Raw genomic sequence first — 21,973 nt, 5'->3', positions numbered from 1 at the left:
ACACACACAGCATGCGAATTGAAAACACTTGAAAACCATCACGCCATTAAAATATGAAGCAAAATCTCCAGATAACACCTGAGATCCAATATATCCACATTGCCTAGGCTGTCTGTTTCCCTTTCAGCTGTGTTTATATAAGACGCGTACACCAGTGCCCGTTAGATATTGCGTAATTCTGTGGAGATGCGCTCGGCTCGTACACCTCGGACTATTGGACAGATGGCTCTCCGTTCGCTGGCGGCCTTTCTCGACGACAATTCAATTACAGTTATTTAGCGATGAGCTATTATTTTTATACCCTTATTTCCCACTCGGTCGTGTAACGCTAATTGAGGCACGCATGTGTACTGGCGCTGTTGCATTACTGCGCACCAAAGACATCTGCGCAAAGGCACCGGGAGCAGCGGAGCCTCCCCCGGCGATAAATGTGCGTGTGGGTGTACGGCAGGACACGCAGTCGTCCCCTTTACACGGCTGCTGCCGTTTAGCGGTTATTCTCGTCGCCTTTTTGCCATCAGCAACAAAAATAACGCCAATCCGACAGCGCTGCGGAAATAATCTCCCGTCTGCAGTGCGCGTTAGTCCGCCGTGAAGCACCTTCCCACTCATGACGATACATCTATCTTCCGTGCAGTTAATAATGAGGGGAATTAACGCGTCCTACGGCTACTTCTCACGTATTAGAGCTTAATTATTTTATCCGAGCACGGAAATTTAAACGCTAAAGCGACTAGAGGATAAAGGAACACGGATGGAGGAAAAAATACTCCAGCAAACATTAAATCGCCGGAACCGCGAGCAGTGATCCTGTTGACCTAGTGCGGGCTCCCAGCTATGACATTGGCTCTAAGTTTGACCCTGAGGACAGAGAGTCCTCGGCGTCTGGAGATACAGTACTGAACAGATTCAAAACCCAGAAATGAAGGCAACGAGAAAAAAACCCCGTAGAAAGATCGATCCCGGCAGGGGCGCCTCGGAAATAAATAAGAGTGGAGCTGGAGGAGAGCGTACGTGTCAGGACGTTTAAAAAGGCGTTGGTCGCTCGTGTCCACGATGATCCGCAGGCAGCCCGTGGTCTGATCGCCACGGAATGTGCTGACTTCACTTATAATGTCATATTAATGGATGCGCAATACGGGGCGAACCGCGCCGGACTCCCGCCGCACTGGGAACTTTCGCTTTAAATCTCACAGATGCGTATTTCGGCGTCCTTTAATCTGGATCACGGGGGAAATACATATATTTCATATTTAAGCAAATGACGACAAGACCATCACGTACCACTTTTTTTTCTCATAAATACTTGCACATTTGTACACACACTGACACACACTCTGTCGCGAACCAAAACAAAACGGAGTGCGCCGTGACAGCGGTACGCATGATTCACGGCCAGGTAGAATCCCGGCACGGTGGAGGAAGGACATTAGTATTCAACTCCAGCAGTATAACACAGAAAACGGCAGGGAAAAAAATGCAGACGTGTGGTCAAAGAAGCGGTAATAAATCAAAGTACTGCGATGTAACTACTTACCATTGCAGAGCGCCGCAAGAAACAGCCCCAAGATCGCGTTTTGCAAGACGGCGCCGCTCATGTTGCCCTTTTAATCTCGTCCGACGCGTTTTTTTTCCTGTATTAAGTACAGTTATAGTCTCCTTTTTGTCCCCTTTAGACTGTTCAATACACAGCCTTTTCGGTCACCTGCGTAATTCACGCAACGGTGATGTTTAAATAGCTGTCAAATGTAATTTTGTACAAGCGGACAAAAAAAAAAAATAAAACCCACAATTATGCTTATTCCTTTACGGTGTTTTCTTCTCATGCACCTCGTCAAAAACAGTCGGACGGCTCTCCTAAGACAAAACAACTGGCAAATAGCACAACGATCCGTTTGTTTATTTTGTTTTTGTTATTTTTTTTTTTTGAAAAAGCAAATATTCCCAAAAATGAATTAATATATATGCAAATTTCTCTGATAGACGTTCAGAGGCGCATGGAGATGAGACTCCGAATTAACAAAAATTATGCAAACCGCTAACTATAGCAAATATTTGGTATTATGTGTAGAAGTGGGAAAAGCGTGTGTGCGGTTGTGTGTTTTTGTCCTTTTTTATTCTCCCTTTTGCCTTCAGTATTCAGCGCGTTTAGCAGCTCTGCGCTCTATGCATCATAAGGAGAAGCACCCCCAAAGCGACGCGTAAGAAAGCCGTGATTGACAGTTTCAGGAGAACTTTCTTCCGCCAATCCCTTGCGCCAAGGAAGAGGTCGGGCTCTACAAATGGTTTGAGGGGGCGGGCTAAGGAGGGCTGCTGACCAATGAGCGGCCTCGGGAAGGCGGGCCGTAGAGGCGAGAACGACGCTCCTGTAATGCAATGTGATTTATAGTGCGCTTAATGCTGCTGCAGTATACGGAGAAAGCGCCGGCGAGGAGGTCGGATGCTGTGTGCATATAGTACGGTGCTGGATATGTAAGTGGTGGTGGGCGTGGATTGGAAGTCTTGTTGATAGGGGTTCAGGTGGTGGGGAGGCATCTGTAATTTAATTCATTTTGTAGCCAAAATTTTGAAACAAATGGACGTACGGAGTCGGTAGTCCTAATATGAGCGTGCTGCGGGGGCTGAATTGTTTGTTGTTATTAATTGCCTGGAGATGCGACTGCGTATGCAAGTTTTAGTCACTGCTTCGCATCCTTCACAACTGAGACTTAAAACTCGCAGAGAACGAGAGCTGAGCAAACGGAAAAAATACATTGAAATGAAAGTGGTGATGTGTGCGGGCATACAGTTCTTTTCGACAGGGTGTATTTTTTTGTAATAAAGCCAGTGAAAAAGTGTGAGATTTACATTACCGTATTTTCAGGGGAGTCCGTGTACTTTATGTACCGGAGTCCCTCAAAGTGACGGGTGCATAAATGAAGTTCGTGGCTGACATTTGAGGGGGAATGAACAGGGGGTTCACGGACCCATTCTCAGGTTTGCAAAACAATTAACTCCCCACTATTTTTTCCCCTTTAATATAGTAATGCCCTTTTCGCAGGTGCACGAGGTGTAATTTGTCTCCAGCAGACTCGAGGGAGGGATCTACACCTAGGTGTTTCCGGCGGTCACATGACATTTAATTGCGGCGTGCCCACCCGGAGCCCCGCCCCCTCCCATGCCTCACCGCTGCCTGTGGTGTTGCCTGCGTAATTTGCTCTGGCAGCCTGTTTAGGATGGAAATGTATGGGGGCAGTGCCACCTGCTCCTCCTCCCCCCAAGCCCCTCAGCTTGGCCACTAATCGCCGTGGATGAGGCAGATGACGCTGGCTTGTAATCGCCATCCCCAGAGTGCCGGTCCCACGCCGTTCCTACCCAACCTAACCCCCACATCCACATCTCAAGGGGAGAATTGTGTCTCCCTGATGATGCATTCACTGGCCAGCCTGGAGAACAGAGAGTGATGGACAGTAGCAAGACAGGGTGACAGAGAGTGAAAGATGCAGAGATATTTTACTTTACTTTTGATTGAACAGTTCTATGAACACTGAAAATGACACAGCACACGTCCCCAAAAACAGAACACACTCCTCAAAAAAGAAGTGCGGAGAGCTGCACTCAGCTAATCCCTATGCAGTCATATTTCACGTCATTTCCTCTTGCGCCTCTGATGCAAAGGAATCTTATTTTGAAAATTAAGTTCAGTGATTAAAAGTAAGAAAGAGAATGTGGATATAGACAAAAGCTGGGTGACTGTTACCTCACACACCTGTCGGAATAAAGACTATTCCTGGGATCCAAAGACTCATGCTCAATGATTCCGGTTTCTCATTTGTTTTTATACTTTTATATTTTTGTTATCTAAAAGTATATGGAAATGCATCCTTGCTACGTGCACGCGTTGATGATGCCCGGTCGACTTGTTTTTTTCTTTTTAGTTAGAGCTAAAAATGGTGAATGGCTGGGGAAGAGTGGAGAGGAGGATTGTGGGATGAGAATGGAATGGGACAGAGAGGGAGAAAGAAAGTAAGACTGAGAGGTAGAGAAATGGACAGAGGGAGGGGTCTTTCCTCATGACATATATAAATTAAGTGAAACATAAGTTGATTCTTCACCTTCGCAGTACTGACATATAGAAACTGGTGTGTTTGGTTCTGTCCCTTGGGGAAAAGGCCTTAAACATTTGAGGGGTGCAACAGAACCACATTCTTAGGCAGTTAAAAATACACTCCTGGGCTGTGCAGCCTTGAAGGTGGATCAACGTCCGAGATGTGATACGCAATACGTTTAGCACTGTCTTCTGCCGTTTGGTCCAAGCCCAGTGCCTGTTTGCTGCAGTTGATGTTTCCATACAGGCCAATCATCCCCATCGTTCCCTCTGTATTTGTGGTTCTGATAAGAGCCCAGTCTACCATAAAACAATTGAATTGCAAATGTGAAAAATGACCCATTATGTCATATTTTGAATTGATTATTTATTATTTTTGATGATTGAATTCCTCAAACCAGCCTCCCCTCCATTAGTGACATGATTCCTCTATAATGAACTCCTACTCATCCACAGGGATGAAGGACAGTTTGCACGTTCCAGTGTTCACTTGAGGAACCGGGTGATGGCTTGAGATGGGTGTGATCATCCCAGCCGGACTTCACATTACGGGGGTGACATCTTCATTGCGGAGTCACAAACAGTATATGGACAAAAGTACTGGGGCAAACCTCTTAGTCATTGAATGCAGGTGTTTCATTCAGAGCCAATGCCACAGGTGAATAAAATTAAGCCCCTAGCCATGCAGTCAGGATTACAAATATTTCTGAAAGAATGGGTCATTCTGAAGAGCTCAGTGAATTCGAGCGTGGTGCTCTCATAGGATGCCACCTTTGCAATAAGCCAGTTCATGAAATTTCTTCCCTGTTAAATATTCCACGGTCAACTGTAAGTGGTATTATTGCAAAGCGGCTGTGTTTAGGAACAAGAAAAACTCAGACACGAGTGGCAGACCACGTAAATATAACAGAGCAGAGTTGCTGAGAGCTGAGGCATATAGTGTGTAAAAGTCGCCAACGCTCTGTCGACTCAGTAACTGCAGAGTTCCAAACTTCCTTTGGCATTAACCCCAGTACAAATACAGTGGGCCGGGAGCTTCACGGAATGGGATTCTATAGCCAAACAGCTACATGCAACTCATATCACCAATCACAATGCCAAGTGTCAGATGGAGTGGTGTAAAGCACACTGCCACTGGACTCTGGGGCAGTGGAAACGTGTTCTGTGGGGTGATGACTCATGCTTCTCTGTCTGGCAGTCTGATGGACGAGTCTAGGTTTGGTGGATGCTGGGAAAACTTGGCTAAGAGTGTCTGCCAAATGTCATAAAGGTAATGTTTGGTGGAGGGATATGAGGTTGTTTTTCAGGGGTTGGGTTGGGCCTCTTAGTTCCAGCGAAGGGAACTCTTAATGCTTCAGCATACCAAGACATTTTGGACAATTCTATGCTTCCAACTCGGGAAGAGTGTAAGTCCATAAAGACTTGGTTGGGTGAGTTTTGTCACTTTTTGTGTGGAAGAACTTGACCTCAACCCCGTCAAACACCTTTGGGATAAACTAGAATGGAGATTGTGAGCCCAGCGTTCATGTCCAACATCAGTGTCTGACCTCACACGTGCTCTTCTGGATGAATGGGCAAAAATTCCCACAGACACATTCCAAAGTCTTATGGAAAGCCTCCCCAGAAGAGTGGCAGCTGTTATAGCTGCAAAGGGGGGACCAACTCCATATTGATGCCTATGGATGTAGGATGGGATGCCATAAAAGTTCCTGTAGGTGTAATGGCCAGGTGTCCCAAAAAATCAATATACTCTGCCCACCCTTCTGCCTGTGATATGCCCACTCTACTACCTGTGATATGCTTCCAGCCTGCCTGCCCTTTGTCTCCTCCCTTCCCTGCTGCTGTACCACTGTTCATCCTGCCATCAGAAGCAGCACCAGTACCCGCCTGCTCTCACCTGCCTGCTCCCTGCATTGAGACTCGAATATTAAAATTTGGACGTGTAAATTAGGATTTTGCTTGACTGCCTTCTCTGCCGGCCCCAGGAGGATGGGCTCCCCCTTTGAGTCTGGTTCCTCCCAAGGTTTCTTCCTGAGGGAGTTTTTCCTTGCCACTGTCGCCTCTGGCTTACTCTCTGGGAGCTTTGGGTAGGAATAATGTAAAGCGCTTAGAGACAATGTCATGTGAAAATGTGCTATACAAATAAAATTGAACTGAATTTTGTCCGTATAGTGTATGTAAAGGACAATAATTAATATAACCTGTTTATTATTATTATTATTATTATTATTATTATTATTATTATGGGTTTTCCCCCCACAGTTCAGAGGCAAGCAGTCAGGCTAACTGGTATCTCTAAATTGCCTGTAGTGTATGATTATGTGTGTTTGTGTGCATACGTGCATGAGTGTGTCTGTGTGTGTGTGTGTGTGTTTGTGTGTGTATGTGCGGTTGTGCGAGCGGGTTTGTGTGTGTGTGTGTGCGGGTGTGTGTGTGTGTGTGTGTGTGTGCGGGTGTGTGTGTTTGTGTGTGTATGTGCGGGTGTGCGTGTGTGTGTGTTTGTGTGTGTATGTGCGGGTGTGCGTGCGGGTGTGTGTGTGTGTGTGTGCGCGCGTGCCCTGCAATGGACTGCCATTCCATGCCGGCTGTATCCCAATCTTGTGCCCTGTGCTGCCTGGGTAAGTGGCTGGTAGATGGCTTATTATTATTTGATATGGAGAGTATCACATGGCGTCTTGCCCGGAGCCCCAGTCTTGGGCTCAGTGCAGAGCTCTTGTTGATCTCTGGAAAACGCATCACAGAAGCACATCTGTTTGTTGTCTTTGTGCTTTTTCTGTCCCGAACGGATATTTTTGGCATTTTCATGCACAGCTCCATCAGCCGGGGTGATGGAGGTGCTTCTGAGTCTCCTCCGAATGTTCTAACGGCATACTTTGGAGATGTCGCTCACAATAGCTGTCTCTCTGCTTCCCTGCACCCAGGAGCGGCGCTGCTTTTGTGTCCTTGAGCGAAGCACTTAACCTGAATCGCCCAGCAGCTCTGCTGTACATCCTGCTGGATAAATGGCAGAAGTTGTGGGTCAGGCTGGGTAAATGTGTCAGGCAAGTGGCTCAGCGATGACGGTATTAATGATGGGTAAAATGGCACATTCCCCGACTCCTGCATCCACATCCACACGGACAAACACACGCGGCCGTTCGAAGGGTTCGACCTGTCGCTCCACTGACGCCCGCTGTTTAAACCGCGGCGAAGTGTGAAGCACAGAGAGACGGGGAGCGAAACCAGAATGATCGCGAGACGTATACGGTGACAGATGCTGACCTTGAGCTCTCCTTCTGCTCACGTCACAGCTGCCAAGCTTTACCCTGGAGAGAGCTACGGAAAAAAAAAAAAAAAGGAAAAAGAAAAAAAAAGAATCCCGCTGAACAAACGGAGGCGAGAGCCGCGGGGGTGTTTGTTCTCGACTCAAGAGGAATCGCTAGAGTTTCCTTTACAGTGAACCGGGAGCCCACAGTATTCCAAGTGGATGGGACTGATGAACAAGTGGGACTCCATTGTACATACTTATCAAATCAAATAAATTGCCCAGGGCCACATTTTGAAGCAGTGCGGAGCGGCCTAAGGTGGCTAACCCTTAGTTTGTCTCAGTATGCACTTCCCTACTCCCCTTTTACACCTTCCACCTCCTTCTCACTCTTTCTCTCCACCTATCTCTCCTTCTCCTCCATGCCTCCTCCCCTGCTGCTCTCCTCCCTCCAATCTGTCTTTCTTTGCCGTTCATCAGGCTGACAGTCTGCGCACTGATTAGATGCTGCGAAGGTGAGGATGACCGGAGTAAGCTGGGGATATAATGAGGATAGCAACCTTGGATGGGAAGACAGACACACCCCCTCGAAATACTGGGGGGGGGGGACTGAACTGTCCATGTGTCAAAATCAATTCTGGGAAAAAACGGAGACCTTCAGCCACAAAAAAATTACGAATGACCAGTAACACGGGACAGGCAAATGCTGGAACGATCATTTAAAACTAAAACAAACGATCCACCAGAGGACTGGAGTCCCAAATAAAACAAAACAATGAATGGAAAGTTTGAAAGCCCAAACATAAAGTAGAGATGATCCAAAGCCGCTAACTGATTACCCGGTTAGCGAAGCTCACGCTTATACCTGAGGTCCCCAAAACCCGGGACCCCCTGACAAGAAGCGTGACTCATCCATCCAGCCCACTTCTGCATTCCGGCTGTTTCCCTGTCTCCCGCAATCAAGGTCTTATAACCTCATAAGAGTTATACTGGTGTCCTTCATAAGACTGGGGAGTGATTTGACCCAGAAACTGCGGCTCTGCTGTGTGAGCGGTAATCTGTGGAAAGCTCTGCAACACACTCTTCCTGCCCAGGCTAAGACTCAGACTGGCTTCCTGCCAAAACACCATATTTACACCCTTTGCTTATTACTTCTCTTATTAAGGGAGGAGGTTAGGGCAATGTCACATGACCAGCATTTTCCTCCAATTCGCCTGTTTTTCCCTCACTGAGAAAATGCACCCACACCTCCGTGCCCAAAGCAAAGCTCTCACCTCACTGCAGCACTTTCCATTCTGACTTCACGCCATTTCCTCCCTCTTCTCCAAAGTCCCTATTCCTTCCTTCCATCCCTGTGGCACCCGATTCCGTTCATCATCCCACCCGGAGCAAGTCTCTGGGATTTTAAAAAGCATTTCGCTTTATCTGGCAATGTCGATTGTGCTAGAGTCCCTCAAAGTGGTATAGGAGGTGAAGAACATGATAATATTAACATGCATAGAAAGCGAATGTGATTTAAAAATCTGCGATAAATGAGAAAATTCTTCACACGGTGGAGGAGGAGTGAGTCAGAGCGGCTGTGGGAGACCAACGCAGTCACACAAGCAGGACGTCGCTGAAAGAAGCCAAGAGCCTCAGAATCAAACGCATTTTTACTCTAAAGAACATGGCCTGGACCCGAACCCTCACCACATTCCTGGACCTGAATATCAGTGCATCAAGGAGTTTGAACCTGGCAGTGACTGAGCTCCAGCTGAAACCAGAATGGCTGTATATGCTCGGCAGAACCTGGTCCAGAATATCTAATAGCATTACCCTGCCATTCACAGGAGTTCCGTATTGGCCAGCCAAACCTGCGACAAAACTCAGAGCCCCTGCATGCGCGATTCTGCAGAGGCGCCCCGCAAGTAGGAAGTCGAAGAGCCAACGACGCATGAAGGCAGAGAGAGGCGGGCGCCCGCTGCTCATTCCCTTGCAGAGCAGATCCATAAAGTCCTGGATCCACGAGTGATCCAGCTCCACAGACACACTGCAACACATAGACCTAAAACCCCTAGTTAGCTGATCAGGAAGCTCACACTATGACCTACAGACAGCAGTAGACACAGTCAGACACAGGGAGACACAGGCAGAGAGGGGAAGACACTGGGAGAGATTGGCAACCACAGAAAGACATAGACAGACAGTGGAAGACACCAGCAGACACAGGAATAGACGGGTAGAGAGAGGAAGACACTGACAGACATTGGCAGTCACAGGAAGATACAGGAACACATAGCTAGACACAGGAGAGAGAGGAAGACACCCATGAACACTGATAGCTACAGGAAGACATAGACAAAGGCAGTGTCAGTCAGTGCTTTAGGTGACCACCAGGCTGGTGACGCTGATAGTGATCCTTGCCTAGAGCGCCACATGGGCTTCAAGAGATACTGGACACAGGAAGACACAGGCAGACACAGGAAAACACAGGCAGATACAGGCAGACACAGGAAGATTCAGGCAGACACAGGAAAACACAGGCAGACACAGGAAGATTCAGGCAGACACAGGAAAACACAGGCAGACACAGGAAGATTCAGGCAGACACAGGAAAACACAGGCAGACACAGGAAGATTCAGGCAGACACAGGAAAACACAGGCAGACACAGGGTGACCTGGCTACACAGAGGACAGGTTCTGCAGTCAATTGAAAATAGTAATACAGTTTCTCCTGTAGTGTAATGTGGAAGTTTGTTATTGATAAAAACAGCAAACCCCTGGCCCTTCCACTTAAATGCCAGAACCAGAGCAACCAGCCTCTCCTCCTGGGGAGGGACACACTGCTGCATTTGGCGACCAGTAACAGCGACACTGTAATTCTGAAAGCAGGCTATTTGCGGTTATTTTCCATCACGTGTCAGTCACTCCATATGTATAATTGTTTTCTGTTATTATTGATAGAGAGACAGACTGCAAATATCCAATAACCCCTGAATCCTGTTTGCCATCGACGGATGCGTGCAAATGCAGGCTGGCTGGATTCAGCTGGGCTGGATCAGTCTTCTACCAGCCCAGCAGGGCGTCTGTACTGGGCCAGACAGTGGTACGGCTCGGCAGGAGGGCAGGGCGATAATGTGGATCAGCATGACCGGCTTCCCCTATGTTCGTTCTGTTCCTCTTTTCCTCTCCCCTCTTCTTTCCATCACTCCCCCCCCACTGATGTCAACCATCTGAGATCAATCGCTCTCATTTCAGTCGGGATTGATTCCAATATTGCTCGCCATTCCCACTGCTGTCCTTGAACCCGCCCCATCCATCTCCATTCCAGACTCTATCTGTCTCTCTCCCTCTTCTCTCTCTCCTTCACCCTGTTTGCGTGGCCTTCTTAAATCTACCCTCCACCTTCGAAGGTCGTTCTTCCGGAACCAAATCCCGGTGCTCTTTGTTTCCTGGGGCCCATTTTGCTGTTGTGCATGAGACACATTCCTTACCTTTATGGAGTAATCCCGCACCATGATAGCCCCCTAAAATATCTTCCGATGAGTTTGCTTCTCTAACTGACCACCTGGGTATTATCGCATGCCGGATCCTTAGCATAATAATGTTATAATGAATCCAAACTTATGACACTAATAAGGAGCCAATTCACTGGCCTGGTGTTTATTTATGAACACTTAACTGCTTAAATGTGAAGATCTTCAGAGTTCTTGTCTCTCCTGTTTGGTAGAACAGTGATGGCTGTCATTATGGGTACAACAACATCGGTTAGTGGTAAAATTATCATAGTCCCTGCCATTACCGGGATAATTGTCAGTACGACATGTGTTAGATATCTTGATTACTCACTGTGTGTGTGCTGATGCCACCCAGCCCCCCCCCTCATTAATGGCTGAAAATGCCCCAGCTGCCTCTAATTGATTAAACAGCCCCTGCCTCTCGCTGCGCCAATGTCGACTCACTGCGGATCACGCACAGAGATTCTGGCCCAAGACGCCTGCAGCTTCGGGGGGCCTGGAATAGCAGCCCCTGTTAACAGTCACCCCTCCCTCTGTCTCCCTCCCTCTGTTTTCTGTTGTGTCTGTTTGATTTTTCATTCGCTCCCTTGATGGCCTATCAGCGTGGAGTTATTAGTGGTCAGAGTGTCTCCGGTGACTCAAGCCATCCGTCTCTCCACCTCCCGCCCCCCCGGCGTGTCCGTTAATCGGCCCCTGTGCGCAGAGATGGCAGAGCGTCTTGCCGAGTACCGCCATCCGGCGATGGTGATCCATCAGCTACCCCCGCAAAGCAGACAGCACGGAGTTGGGTTGGGGGGAGTGCTTAAAGATCTGTCGCATTTTGGATGTTGTCACAGGGACTGACAATGGCTGAGAGGTCACTTTGGGGGGAGGGTTGCACTGTAGTTTGACGGCTGACTGTGGGGGGGTGACGGCTCTGGCATCATGCATTCCAGCCCGCGTGGTCCTCGGGGTTCAGCCCGTAAACTTCACCACTTCAAATTCACCCGTGTATCATTAAGCCATTATTAGCTGTGTGGCTCATAACATTATCTGATTTGTTTTTAATTGTTTAGAATTCATAGCTCAAAATAAAGATTATTCAGTTTACAAAAACCTTCTGTACTCTGTCATGAAGTGAAACACAGTGAAAAGTTTCTCTGGATGGAAGCATTAATGGTGACCTTCTTCAGGACGATAGGAAGGTTTCTCTGGATGGAGATGTTAATGGCAAACTTCCTCAGGAAGGTTTCTCTGATTCTGGGCTTTAATGCCTGTGTTTCTCAGGAAGCAGCCTGATCTCTTGCATTCTCCCCCTCACGTAGGATATCTAGGAGATGATTTTTAGACTCCCGCACAGGATCAGTAAGATGTGAATTAACCCCGAAATACCAGGCAACTCTAACCGTTCACTTGGGAACGTGACTCAACAAACACGTCAAATCCATTCAGTAACGCTAAGCTCTCCGCTCAGCTCGCTGCAGCGAAATGCACCTTTTAAAGCTGAACATGTGGGGTGACTCATTTGAATCTTAATACTGGTAAGTCAGTGCTGATGACAGCAGTGCAAATGTTCGCATTCATTATTATGAGATAAATCAATGTACTATCCAGCTGAACAGCTTATTAGGATAAAATGCTAAATTGCTAAAAAGCGTTGGACAAAGCAACACAAGCACTATCACTACCTCAGGTAGAACAGCAGTATGTGAAATGTGTAGTTTCGCTACACTGCCAGTAGGGGGCAGTTATCTTAAGGGCAAAAAGTTTAACAGATCAGCTAAGCCTAAGCTGAGCGTCACCAAAGGTGACAGAGGATTTCTTACATTGTTTTATGTATTTGAAAGAAGATACATTATTCTTAAGTGTCTGCTTAATGGCCATGAAATTTTTAAGTGCTTCGTTTGAGCGTTTGGTTATGCACATTTGTCCTTCGTCTCAGCGCTGGTGTCACCCTTCCTCTTCCTGCCCCGCCTCCCTTCGCTTCCTGTTCCTTCTGCCACCTTCCTGTCTTCCACCTCGATCCCTCTTTCCATTCCTCTCTCGCTCCCACCAGTAACAGATGACGGAGAGGCGGGGGGCCGTGAGTGCCAGTCCCCCCCCAACCCGCCTCCCCCAGGCTCGGCATATGTCAGGAAAAAGCGCAGAGCTTCTTGCTGTATCCAGGGCTGCCTCTTTCGTGCCCGTCTGACTCTCAGAACCACTCCCAGGACACTTTTGGGGCTCAGTCCCCAGCACTCGCGCGGGCCAGGAGCGCAGGTGGGCCTGGGGCACCCCCTGGGGCGTATGGGAGGTACTGACAGATGCACACTCAGTCGGCGAACCCTCTCAGGCACACGGCCCCGGCCAGACCAGGTCCAGAAGCCCCGCCCTGTGCACGAGGACACACGCGCCCCCACAGACTTGCGCTGTGTCACATGTCCACCCAGTGCAGTCAGCTCCGATACCACCATCGGGATACCCAGGACCCGGCAGCATGACCCAGACTCACAGGCACGCAGCGGTCGAGGCCGCTCCGCTCCTTTCTCAGACACACGTCTCTCTCCCTCCCTCTGCTTCCTTTCCTCCTTGCAGACCTGAGCCACACGTCGCTGGCGTGACGTTCAAAGGGCCCCGTCCTGCCAGCACACGCCTCACGCTTAAATCTGACATGACACGGATGTTTGGAGCCTTATAGACTCTGTCAGGTAGAAAGATTACAGAGCATACATATTTATCCTTCTGCTCCCACCCCCCCTCCCCATCTGTTCTTCGCTGACACTCCCCCCCCCCCCCCACTCTTCTGACTCTCTGTCCTCCCCTCATGCCCCCTCTTCTTTCCTCCAGCCAGATGTGATTTATAAAGACGGGAGTAGCTTCGAGGGGCAGGACGTCCTGGATGAGTCCGGTGCCTGAGCATGATGTCATCAGGTGTCCTCCATGACACAGAGGTAGCCATCCTATTGCCCACCTTCACTCTCCATTATCGTTCCCCTTTTCCACTCTCTCTATCCATCCCTCTATCTCTCGTTGTATCTCCCTTTTGATCTCCCTTTCTGTGTTTCTCTTTCCCTTCTTCACTCCTTCCCTCTCTTTCTAAGTCACCCCCTCTCTTGCTCCTTTTCCCTCTTTTTCCTCTCCCTCCTCCCCCTCTTCCTTCTCCCTCTATCTCTCTCTCCTTGTGTCTCCTGTTTGATCTCCTTTTGATGTTTCTCCCTCTCCCTCCTTCACTCCCTCCCTCTCCCTCTTTCAATCTCTCTCTCTCTCCCTCTCTCTACCCAGGCCCTTCAATCACTCTGTACTGCTAGACATGTTCAAATCCTCGGTGACGTCTAAGCTATTTACTCAAAGCACCATAACTGGGGGCAGTGAGTGGGTGGAGGGGGTAGATGAGCTGTTGGCTCTGGATGCATCGGCGAGGGGGGGGGGGGCACTGTGACTCGGTTGGATCACTGAGCGAGCCCCGCACCCTCTGTTTAGGCAGTTTGACAAGCGGCAGTTACTCTGATGGGAGACAGTGCCGGTGAGGGTGACGGGGATGCGGGGGGGGGGGGGGGGGTCGCGTAGGGCAGATGCAGCGTGGACAGCCCCGCGGGCCTGACGGCTACACACTGCTCTGCATAACTGGGACCAGTCAGGGGGAACAGGGCGGGGGGGGGGGCTCTTCACTGATGCAAGCTGGCTGGCCAGGACTTAAAAACAGACATGCACACGACCCATGGGATGCTGCCGCTGCGATGAACGGCTCAGTGAAGAGGATGTTCATCAGCAGGTGGTCTTCTGGTTACTGCACCTTTAACAGATGAATATCAGAAAAATAAATATTCATGATTGGTCTTAGATGGACCTATTCAATTGTGTATCATTTTTTGATGTATGTGTGTGTGTGTTATGTTTATATTACAATATAATAAAACCTGTTATTTTGACATTGCGGGGACCATTTGTCAGGTCCCCCGAAAGATCTGTGAATGCAATCAAATGAATGCTTATGGTTAAGGTTAGGGCTGGGACTAGGGTTATGCCCATAGAAATGAATGAAGAGTCCCCACAATGATATGGATACTTAGTGAGTGTGTGTGTGTGTGTGTGTGTGTGTGTGTGTCCGTGCTGCATTCCAGACCAGTGCACATTCAGCAACACTGGTGGCAGGTTGGCGACTCACAGGTCAGAGAGAGGGAGTGGCTTGGCTAAAGGAAGCCAGGAGCAGCAGGAAGGGCCCAGACCCCCGACGCCGGCGCGTGTTCCCCAGCAGCCCCCCCACCCGGCTGGGCAGCCTGTCCTTAGACTGCCCGTGCCCGTGCCCGTGCCCATGCCCATGCATATACCATCGTCTCCTCGCTGACCTTGGGAAGGGAGGACGGGAGACCGGCAGCCAAAGAGAAAGGCTGGAGAAAGGCGAGGGGGGGGCACACTGGGGAGTAACTGGGGCATCCGGCCCAGACCAGCATCGCCTGGACCGCAGCCTAACGTCACGCTGGGCCAGCCTCCTTTGTGTCCCTGTCACTCCCCCTCTCGCTCCCCTTCTCCTTCTTCTCCCCAATCCTTCTCTCTCTCTCTCTTTCTGTCCCTCTTCCATCTCCCCCTCCCCATCTTCATTGCTCATTCTCCCTCCTCACACTTTCTTTTACTCACGCTTCCTCTCCTCCCCCCCCCCCCCCCCCCCACACACACACCACCAGATTGGTTTTGTATTGGCTTCTCATCCTTACATGTCACCTTCCCTCTTAAATTTTCTCTCTCTCTCTCTCTCTCTGTTACATATCTCCTTCAGAAAAAGAAAGGTGACAGGATGTAGAAGTTTAAAAGTCGTTTTTACATGGTAATCGGTTTGCAGATCAGTGCAGGTGCCGCGGGATCCGGTTGCCAGGCTGTGCGGATCAGTCGGATTTTAATCGAAGCGCCGGGGAAAGAGGCAGACGGGCCTCACAAAGCGAGACGGACGGAGCCCTGAAACTCGCACTCACCTCCGCTACGCTTCAGCCGCCGGTCCCACGCGCCCAGGCTCACTCCCTAATTTACGACACCCGTATTGATCGATGCTCTGCGATCGTGCACCGTCCAGCGGTTTTTCCCCATAGCTGCCCTAGAACACATTTCAAGCACGGGCCCCAACGTGATTGGAAACACAGATTAATATATATATAAAAATGTCAAAATTATTTCCCCGCGCATAAATACCAAATACATATTTCTCATGCCCATATGACAAATAAGAACTATTAAATTATGTTCCGATGGCTGTAAATTGATTTAATTTGAATTTGTTTCAGGAGGAGACAAAAAAAATGAAGCCGCTGTATAAAACACGGCTTTTCCTACGGTATTTATCGCCCTGCTTCATACGCCAATAAATCTTTCTTTTAAAAGTTAGTTTTTTCTTATAGCTTAGCTTCATCTCTGTTTCCCACAGCTCTGTTTCTCCTGGGGGAGGGGGGGGGGGGTTGATCACAGTGGCCTGTGACAGAGGGGTATCACCATGTCGTAATAACGCTCATGTCGAGCGTGGCTTGACACAGCACTCCACCAGTGAGAGAGGCACAGCGTAGGAAGAGATGAGGGCTATGATTGGCTGAAGGCGAGGAGCGGCGGCGGATTGCCGCAGCCAATCAGCTCTGAGCTGAGAGCGAGGTTTAAAACAGCCACGGCCCGCATGTTGACTGCCTACCATCTGGCAATGCTGCCCCACGCAGGGAATAAGCGAGGCCCCCCCCCTCCCGCATGTAGGGGGCTTTCACAGGCAGCAGTGGAGGCCCAGGGGAAAGCAGGCCATGTCTTGAGGGAGTGAGAGAGGGCTGTGGGGAGGATGGGGGGGGGGGGGGGGACTCTCATTTTGAGAAAGCTGAGTCAGCTGAATAACTTGCCTCTGTGTTACCCTGCATGTCTTGTGTTGAATTTTCCCCCCTCTGCACTCCGTCCCCAGTCTTTTATCGCCCCAGTGTCAGGGGCCAGAACAAATGTGACAGCCAGGTCCAAGATTTTCATGGGGGGGGGGGGGGGGAAGCAATGAAGTGACCAGGATGTTGACCGAGGGGGAGGGGGGGTTGCCGATTGTAAATGTTGCCAAGCAGCAGCACACCACAGAAAGCAGAGTACACATATATATGATATGTATTTGTTTTTTTTATGATTTTTACGTGATTATTTGGGGGGGGGGGTGTGCCCCCCTCTGTTTGAAGATCCATCACCACCCCTCCGGGATCCCAGTGAGTGAGGAATCTCCTCATGTCATAACTACACTGACATTAATTCACTCTGCGTGACTGGAATGAAAACACAAACTGTTTGAGACAGGGACAGGAACCAAGCTCACGCCAAGGTCACGGCTCGCTCGCGGCACCGGCGGGGGGGGGGGATGGCACCATCAGCGCGGGAGTGGTCTGCGCTGCTTGGAGCACAATGCTGCATGTTGGCGATGTCAGCTGAGTATTACATAAGCAAGGGGTGCAAACGGGAGCAGGAATGCATGGCTGAAACACGCAGGCGCCGGAAATAGAGCCAGCCTCTAATGAGAGCACTGCCTCGCTCTCAAAGCCTCCACTGCCTCTCAGCCCTGCCTCGTGGCGTTGGGGGGCCCGGCGAGTGGCTCTGACGCACCTCGCAGCCGTTTCGACCCCCACAGGCTCCGCGGATCGCATGGCACTTCCGTTCCACGGACGCTGTTCAAGGTCATATTTACTCACACGGAAAAGCTGTTTTTTTCCCCCGCTCTTGTTTCATTAAAATCCTCAAGAGATTTATTTATAATCTTATTAGTCTGCTAGTGCTTTTATCTGCATCACTTTACAGTTTTACTCATTAATACAGCCTAATATTTTATTTAAATAATTCGCACTAAGTACCCCGCTTAGCTCAAACCGGCAACCTTTGAATCATTGTCTGTCCTTAAACTATCTGTCACCTGCTGTCCTTAAGCGGTGTGACGCACATCTCACGGACCTTGTGGGACAGTCGCTCCTCTGTGGTCATTTTTAACCGCTTGAGGGAGATTTCGGGTGAGCGAGGAGTCTTCCCTCCCAGATGTGAGGGTCTATAAAAATCGGCAGTCGTGGGCCACAGACTGTCAGGATGCTGCCGTTTCAACCCGCTGCGAGACACACATTAGTCACTACTGTACCCTGTACCGCTGAGCTGGAAAAGAATCAGCAAAACCACCATGGGGAGAACTGTCTGAGGGGGGGGGTTCCAGTGGAAAGGTGTGATCTCCAGAGACACAGGAGAAACTCCAGCTTCCCAAAACGTAGCCTCGTGGCTCTTCTGGAACATTCCAGATCCATAACAGCATTTCTGTGTGGGTCCATCCATGATTGATAATGCAAATGCAAGGGGGTGGGGAGGGGGAGTGATAGATCTCAATATGCAGGATTATTATAGAGAAATGGAAGATTGCCTAGTCCACATACAGCAAGCTGCTGTGTTCGCCGTAATAGGTCTTGTTAGCTGAGTGAATCATTGTTCGACAAAAACACTGGTTTACTGGAAAATCTAACAGGGACAAAAGATTTGCTTGTATGTGGTGCTGGGGGCTTGACTTTCTCTCAACACACCAAATAACGACCTGTCACTATCTACAAGACAGAGATGACCCCCCCCCCCCTCCCACCCAAGAAAAAAATAAAACAGCAACACAAATTAAAAACAATGGCCCCTGAGACTGTTTGCTTCCACACAATTTTCCGGAATGAATAGTGTGAAATCATTTGATACTTACAGCTAAGAATAGGACGGCGTTGCCTTTTGACATCCCTTCTAATACTAATCGCCGGCGAGCAGCTTGTCAGTAATGGCGTTGCAGGTGTTTGGAGGACGCTGATATCTCCATCTCAGCTTGCTAACCAGAGGCGGCATCTATATCATATGCCTGACCATCTATTACGTGTCATTTCCTGCGCCGGGACGCGTCTCCGCTCCCGCAGCTGTTGGCATGTGCGGGGACGTAGCGGGAGCTGTCTGAGGCGGACTTGTGCATTCTTTGCTTGATTTATCTTCATTTTTGTTCACTTGTTAGATGCATTTCACACGGTGACTCTTTTCTTTACGCTAGCCGCTGATTTACCGTTGCTGTTCGTTTCCCGCCTGTCATTTATGCTTTTACTCCTGCACTGTTTCACACTAACATGCACAGAAGTGGTCGCCAAATAAATTACTATAAATGCAGACATTTATTGGCATAATGAATGGCAAACTACTACTACAGGAAGCCTAACAAATGTGTTTTAGTCAGTAACCCACATTTCCTTGCATGGGCATGTTAAACGAGATCTTCCTGAATGTATGAGCGACTTTATATAAGTAGTTAAGGGGAATTTATGGACGTAAACAGGCGTTCTGCTCCTTGTGTTTTTGTCGGTTTAATATAAAAATATAATATAAAAAATATGCCAGCATCACCTCCACTCAGGTGCTTACTGTGTGCAAAAACATTCATAATGTCTTTGGGTGAGAAACTTTTTATGGAAAATATCCCCCGACCAGGAAAGAGCAAGATAAACCTGAACTGCGACCAGGAGAGAGCAGACCGTGAGTGTCAGCGTTGCGTCACTCTAGGATTGGAACACCTGTGTTTGAGCTGAGGTCCGATACAGTAATCATTCTGCACCAGGCAGCAGGTATCTTAATTAAATGAGCACCGATGATATACGTATGTGTCGTAGTAGGGTGGAACTGAAGAACGGGGGGGGGGACGTTAGCGGCGCTTAGTGTGGAGCCGGAGCGGGGAGCAGTTACAGTAAAAAAGAAAAGGGGGGGGTCACATTGGGGGTACTTTTCACGGGCTGATTTTTCAGGAGGCCTACATACATTTGGCGCAAAAGGAGAGACAGTGCTGGAGTCCAGATAATACTGCTGTAAATTCATAAGGAACCCACCTAGGGGCACGACGAAATGCGAAAGATAAGCATTAACGATTAAAGGATATTTTTCACAGGAGAAATGCAAGCCAGTCGCGATACTGTCTGTTGTAGCGCATCGGTATGCGGTGAGAGAATGGGAAACCGCCGACGCTGCTGTCGTATAATGAAAACTAACGAGTCCAGGTGCCGCGCTGACCCGGGGATAAGGGACGGCCGGGCAGCATGTTTGCGCTGGTGGTTCGCCTTCATTACAAACCCCATCAATTCTCTTTAGGAGCCGCTATAGTATCGACCCAGCAGCTGAGATGCGGGAGCCGGTTCTACGACAGCCAAATGTGCATGCAAATGTTGTCACCTGGCGAACAGAGAAATGTGTGGATTTTAAGCCACCGAAGACGTTGCTTTCCGTTCTTGCATAAAGTTATGTGCATTGCATAAACATAGTACTGAACTCCTATGTGTATATAATTGCAAGCATCAACTGATCATTCAAAGCTGCTCTTATACTTAAAATGTCTGTACAGTGAAAACGTCTGTCTCTTCTTAAACCACTATAAATTGAGGTCAATTATTAGAACGCTTGTCGAACGGCAGTGCAGTGCGTGGTCTTTGGCTCCCCCTAGTGGCAATATTTGTGGCCCGCTGTGTTGCAGATCACAGGCCCTGGGGGACCGCCGCAAGGCAGACGACTAACCAGGGTCCGCGAAGAGGTGGGTAGGGAGATATAAGATGATCTGGAAATGAATCAGTAATGTCGCATCTGTTCTGCACGAAAGGCTTTATTTTACATAGGATGCGCTATTTCTGCTTTACTTTGGCGTTTTTCTTGCTCTTTCTTTTCTTTTGGCCTGTATACCTTGGGGGTCACGTGGCTCACGTGAAATTGGCTAAAAGCTGTCCAGGAGTGGCCCCATGAAAGAAAATAGGTGTCCTTAGATATTGTTTAACATAAATTGTTTATTTATATACCAACACATGCTATTTCTGAAACATATCGATATAAATCGATACAAAAAAAACTTGTGTACAAAACAACTGCTAAGTACATGGCGAATATACATAAAAAACATACAAATCTGTTATTTTGTCAACCGATTCGAGCAACAAAATGATACATTAAAACGGAATCCAGCGGACGAGCTCTGAGCATAGTCAAGAAAACTATTAAAATTGCATAACCAAAAGATTGCCGTTTATAGATTTATCTGGTTTCAGGAATAAGAATTAAATGACCAGGAAAAAAAATCCAGTGCAGTATAGGAGTAAGAAATATGTCAGTAATAAGTTAATCTTCGCAGCAGTGGTCCGGCCCCGTGTGTCCAGCAAGGTGCTTAAAATCTACAGCAATAACCACAGCCTTTATTTTTACAGCAGCCACAGCAATACCGGCACAGGGACAGGTGGCTCTGCCGTTTCGTCCTTAGGAGGGCCTAAGAGAAAAGTGAACGATCAAGTCACTATATGGTCTGAGTGGAAATAGCAGCTCCTGAGTATTATCCTGGCATATTAACTTCACGTAATCCGTCGGCTGCCCAGCATTAAGTAACTATATTACTGTAATATTACAGGCCTACCGAGTATATGCGGCATCTTAGTTAACGTTAATCTCTCCAGTTTACTTTAATGAATGTGCTCCAGTAGCGTACCAATGGATGGGTCTCCTCTGCAGCTGCTGGTGTCCAGCGCTCCTCAGTTCGCGTGTCCCCCCGGCCGGTCTCCTGTGTCAGTGTCTGTCGGTGGAAATAAGCCACAGGTAAGGTAACTTCATGTGATGATCGGAGCTCCAAACACGCCGCTTCTGGTCCATAACTGACTGGCGCTTACCTGGGAGAAGGGCACGGCCGCGGAGAGAAGGACGCAAACGCAGAGCGTCACGGCCGCGATGCACAGGAGCTTCATTCTCACACCACGTTGCAAAGTTTCCTTCCGCTTCTCAACCGATCGGCTAACTGAGGCGTCTTCAAGCGCTGGGTGGAAAGTCACTTTCCAGTAGGTTGAAGAGAGGATCTGCTATCAGAATGCAGCCACATCAGTTTATATCTGTAATGCACCCTGTTGCCTCATATCCCACCCCAGCCGGCCCCGCCCATTCGTGTAATTTCTGCTATTTCATAACTCCAAATGAGAATGTTTAACTGCATAGAAATATGACTGTGCATATGTCTATCACGACTTCGGATCGTTTCAAGTAAATTGCGATAAATATTAATGTGTCATTTTGGTAGCCTATATTAATATTCGCATTAAATAACATCTTGTTTTGGTATAATGGTTTGCATTGCGGTCAAGCCCAATAAATATATCTTGAGGCGAAAAACAAAACAAACAAAAAAA

At 48.6% G+C, this 21,973-nt stretch overlaps 2 protein-coding genes and 1 long non-coding RNA gene across 3 annotated transcripts in view; 1 reads left to right on the top strand and 2 right to left on the bottom strand.

The window, feature by feature from the left end:
* iglon5 (IgLON family member 5) overlaps positions 1-2,190 on the bottom strand; it is a 52,052-nt gene extending 49,862 nt beyond the window's left edge. The window contains exon 1 of the mRNA XM_023813061.2: positions 1,538-2,190. Coding sequence (XP_023668829.1) covers positions 1,538-1,598 — 61 coding nt within the window. The 5' untranslated portion in view covers positions 1,599-2,190. The remainder of the gene's footprint in view (positions 1-1,537) is intronic.
* A 175-nt stretch (positions 2,191-2,365) lies between these two features.
* On the top strand, positions 2,366-3,775 carry LOC111844538 (uncharacterized). Its single transcript, XR_002838405.2, has 2 exons — positions 2,366-2,472; positions 3,041-3,775. It is a non-coding gene; the product is annotated as an uncharacterized lncRNA (long non-coding RNA).
* Positions 3,776-20,622: 16,847 nt separating this feature from the next.
* Positions 20,623-21,665, bottom strand: hamp (hepcidin antimicrobial peptide). Its single transcript, XM_023813084.2, has 3 exons — positions 21,464-21,665; positions 21,286-21,369; positions 20,623-21,069 (listed from the first exon to the last, which is right to left on the bottom strand). The coding sequence occupies exons 1-3, from the start codon at positions 21,536-21,538 to the stop codon at positions 20,971-20,973; spliced, it is 258 nt and encodes an 85-aa protein (XP_023668852.2). The 5' UTR covers positions 21,539-21,665; the 3' UTR covers positions 20,623-20,970.
* Between the last annotated feature and the right edge of the window lie 308 nt (positions 21,666-21,973).

This window comes from Paramormyrops kingsleyae, chromosome 9 (genome assembly GCF_048594095.1).
Source record: "Paramormyrops kingsleyae isolate MSU_618 chromosome 9, PKINGS_0.4, whole genome shotgun sequence".
Taxonomy (NCBI): Eukaryota; Metazoa; Chordata; class Actinopteri; order Osteoglossiformes; family Mormyridae; genus Paramormyrops; species Paramormyrops kingsleyae.
Note: the sequence above shows the minus strand (reverse complement) of the source record. Positions and strands in the feature narration are given on the sequence as shown.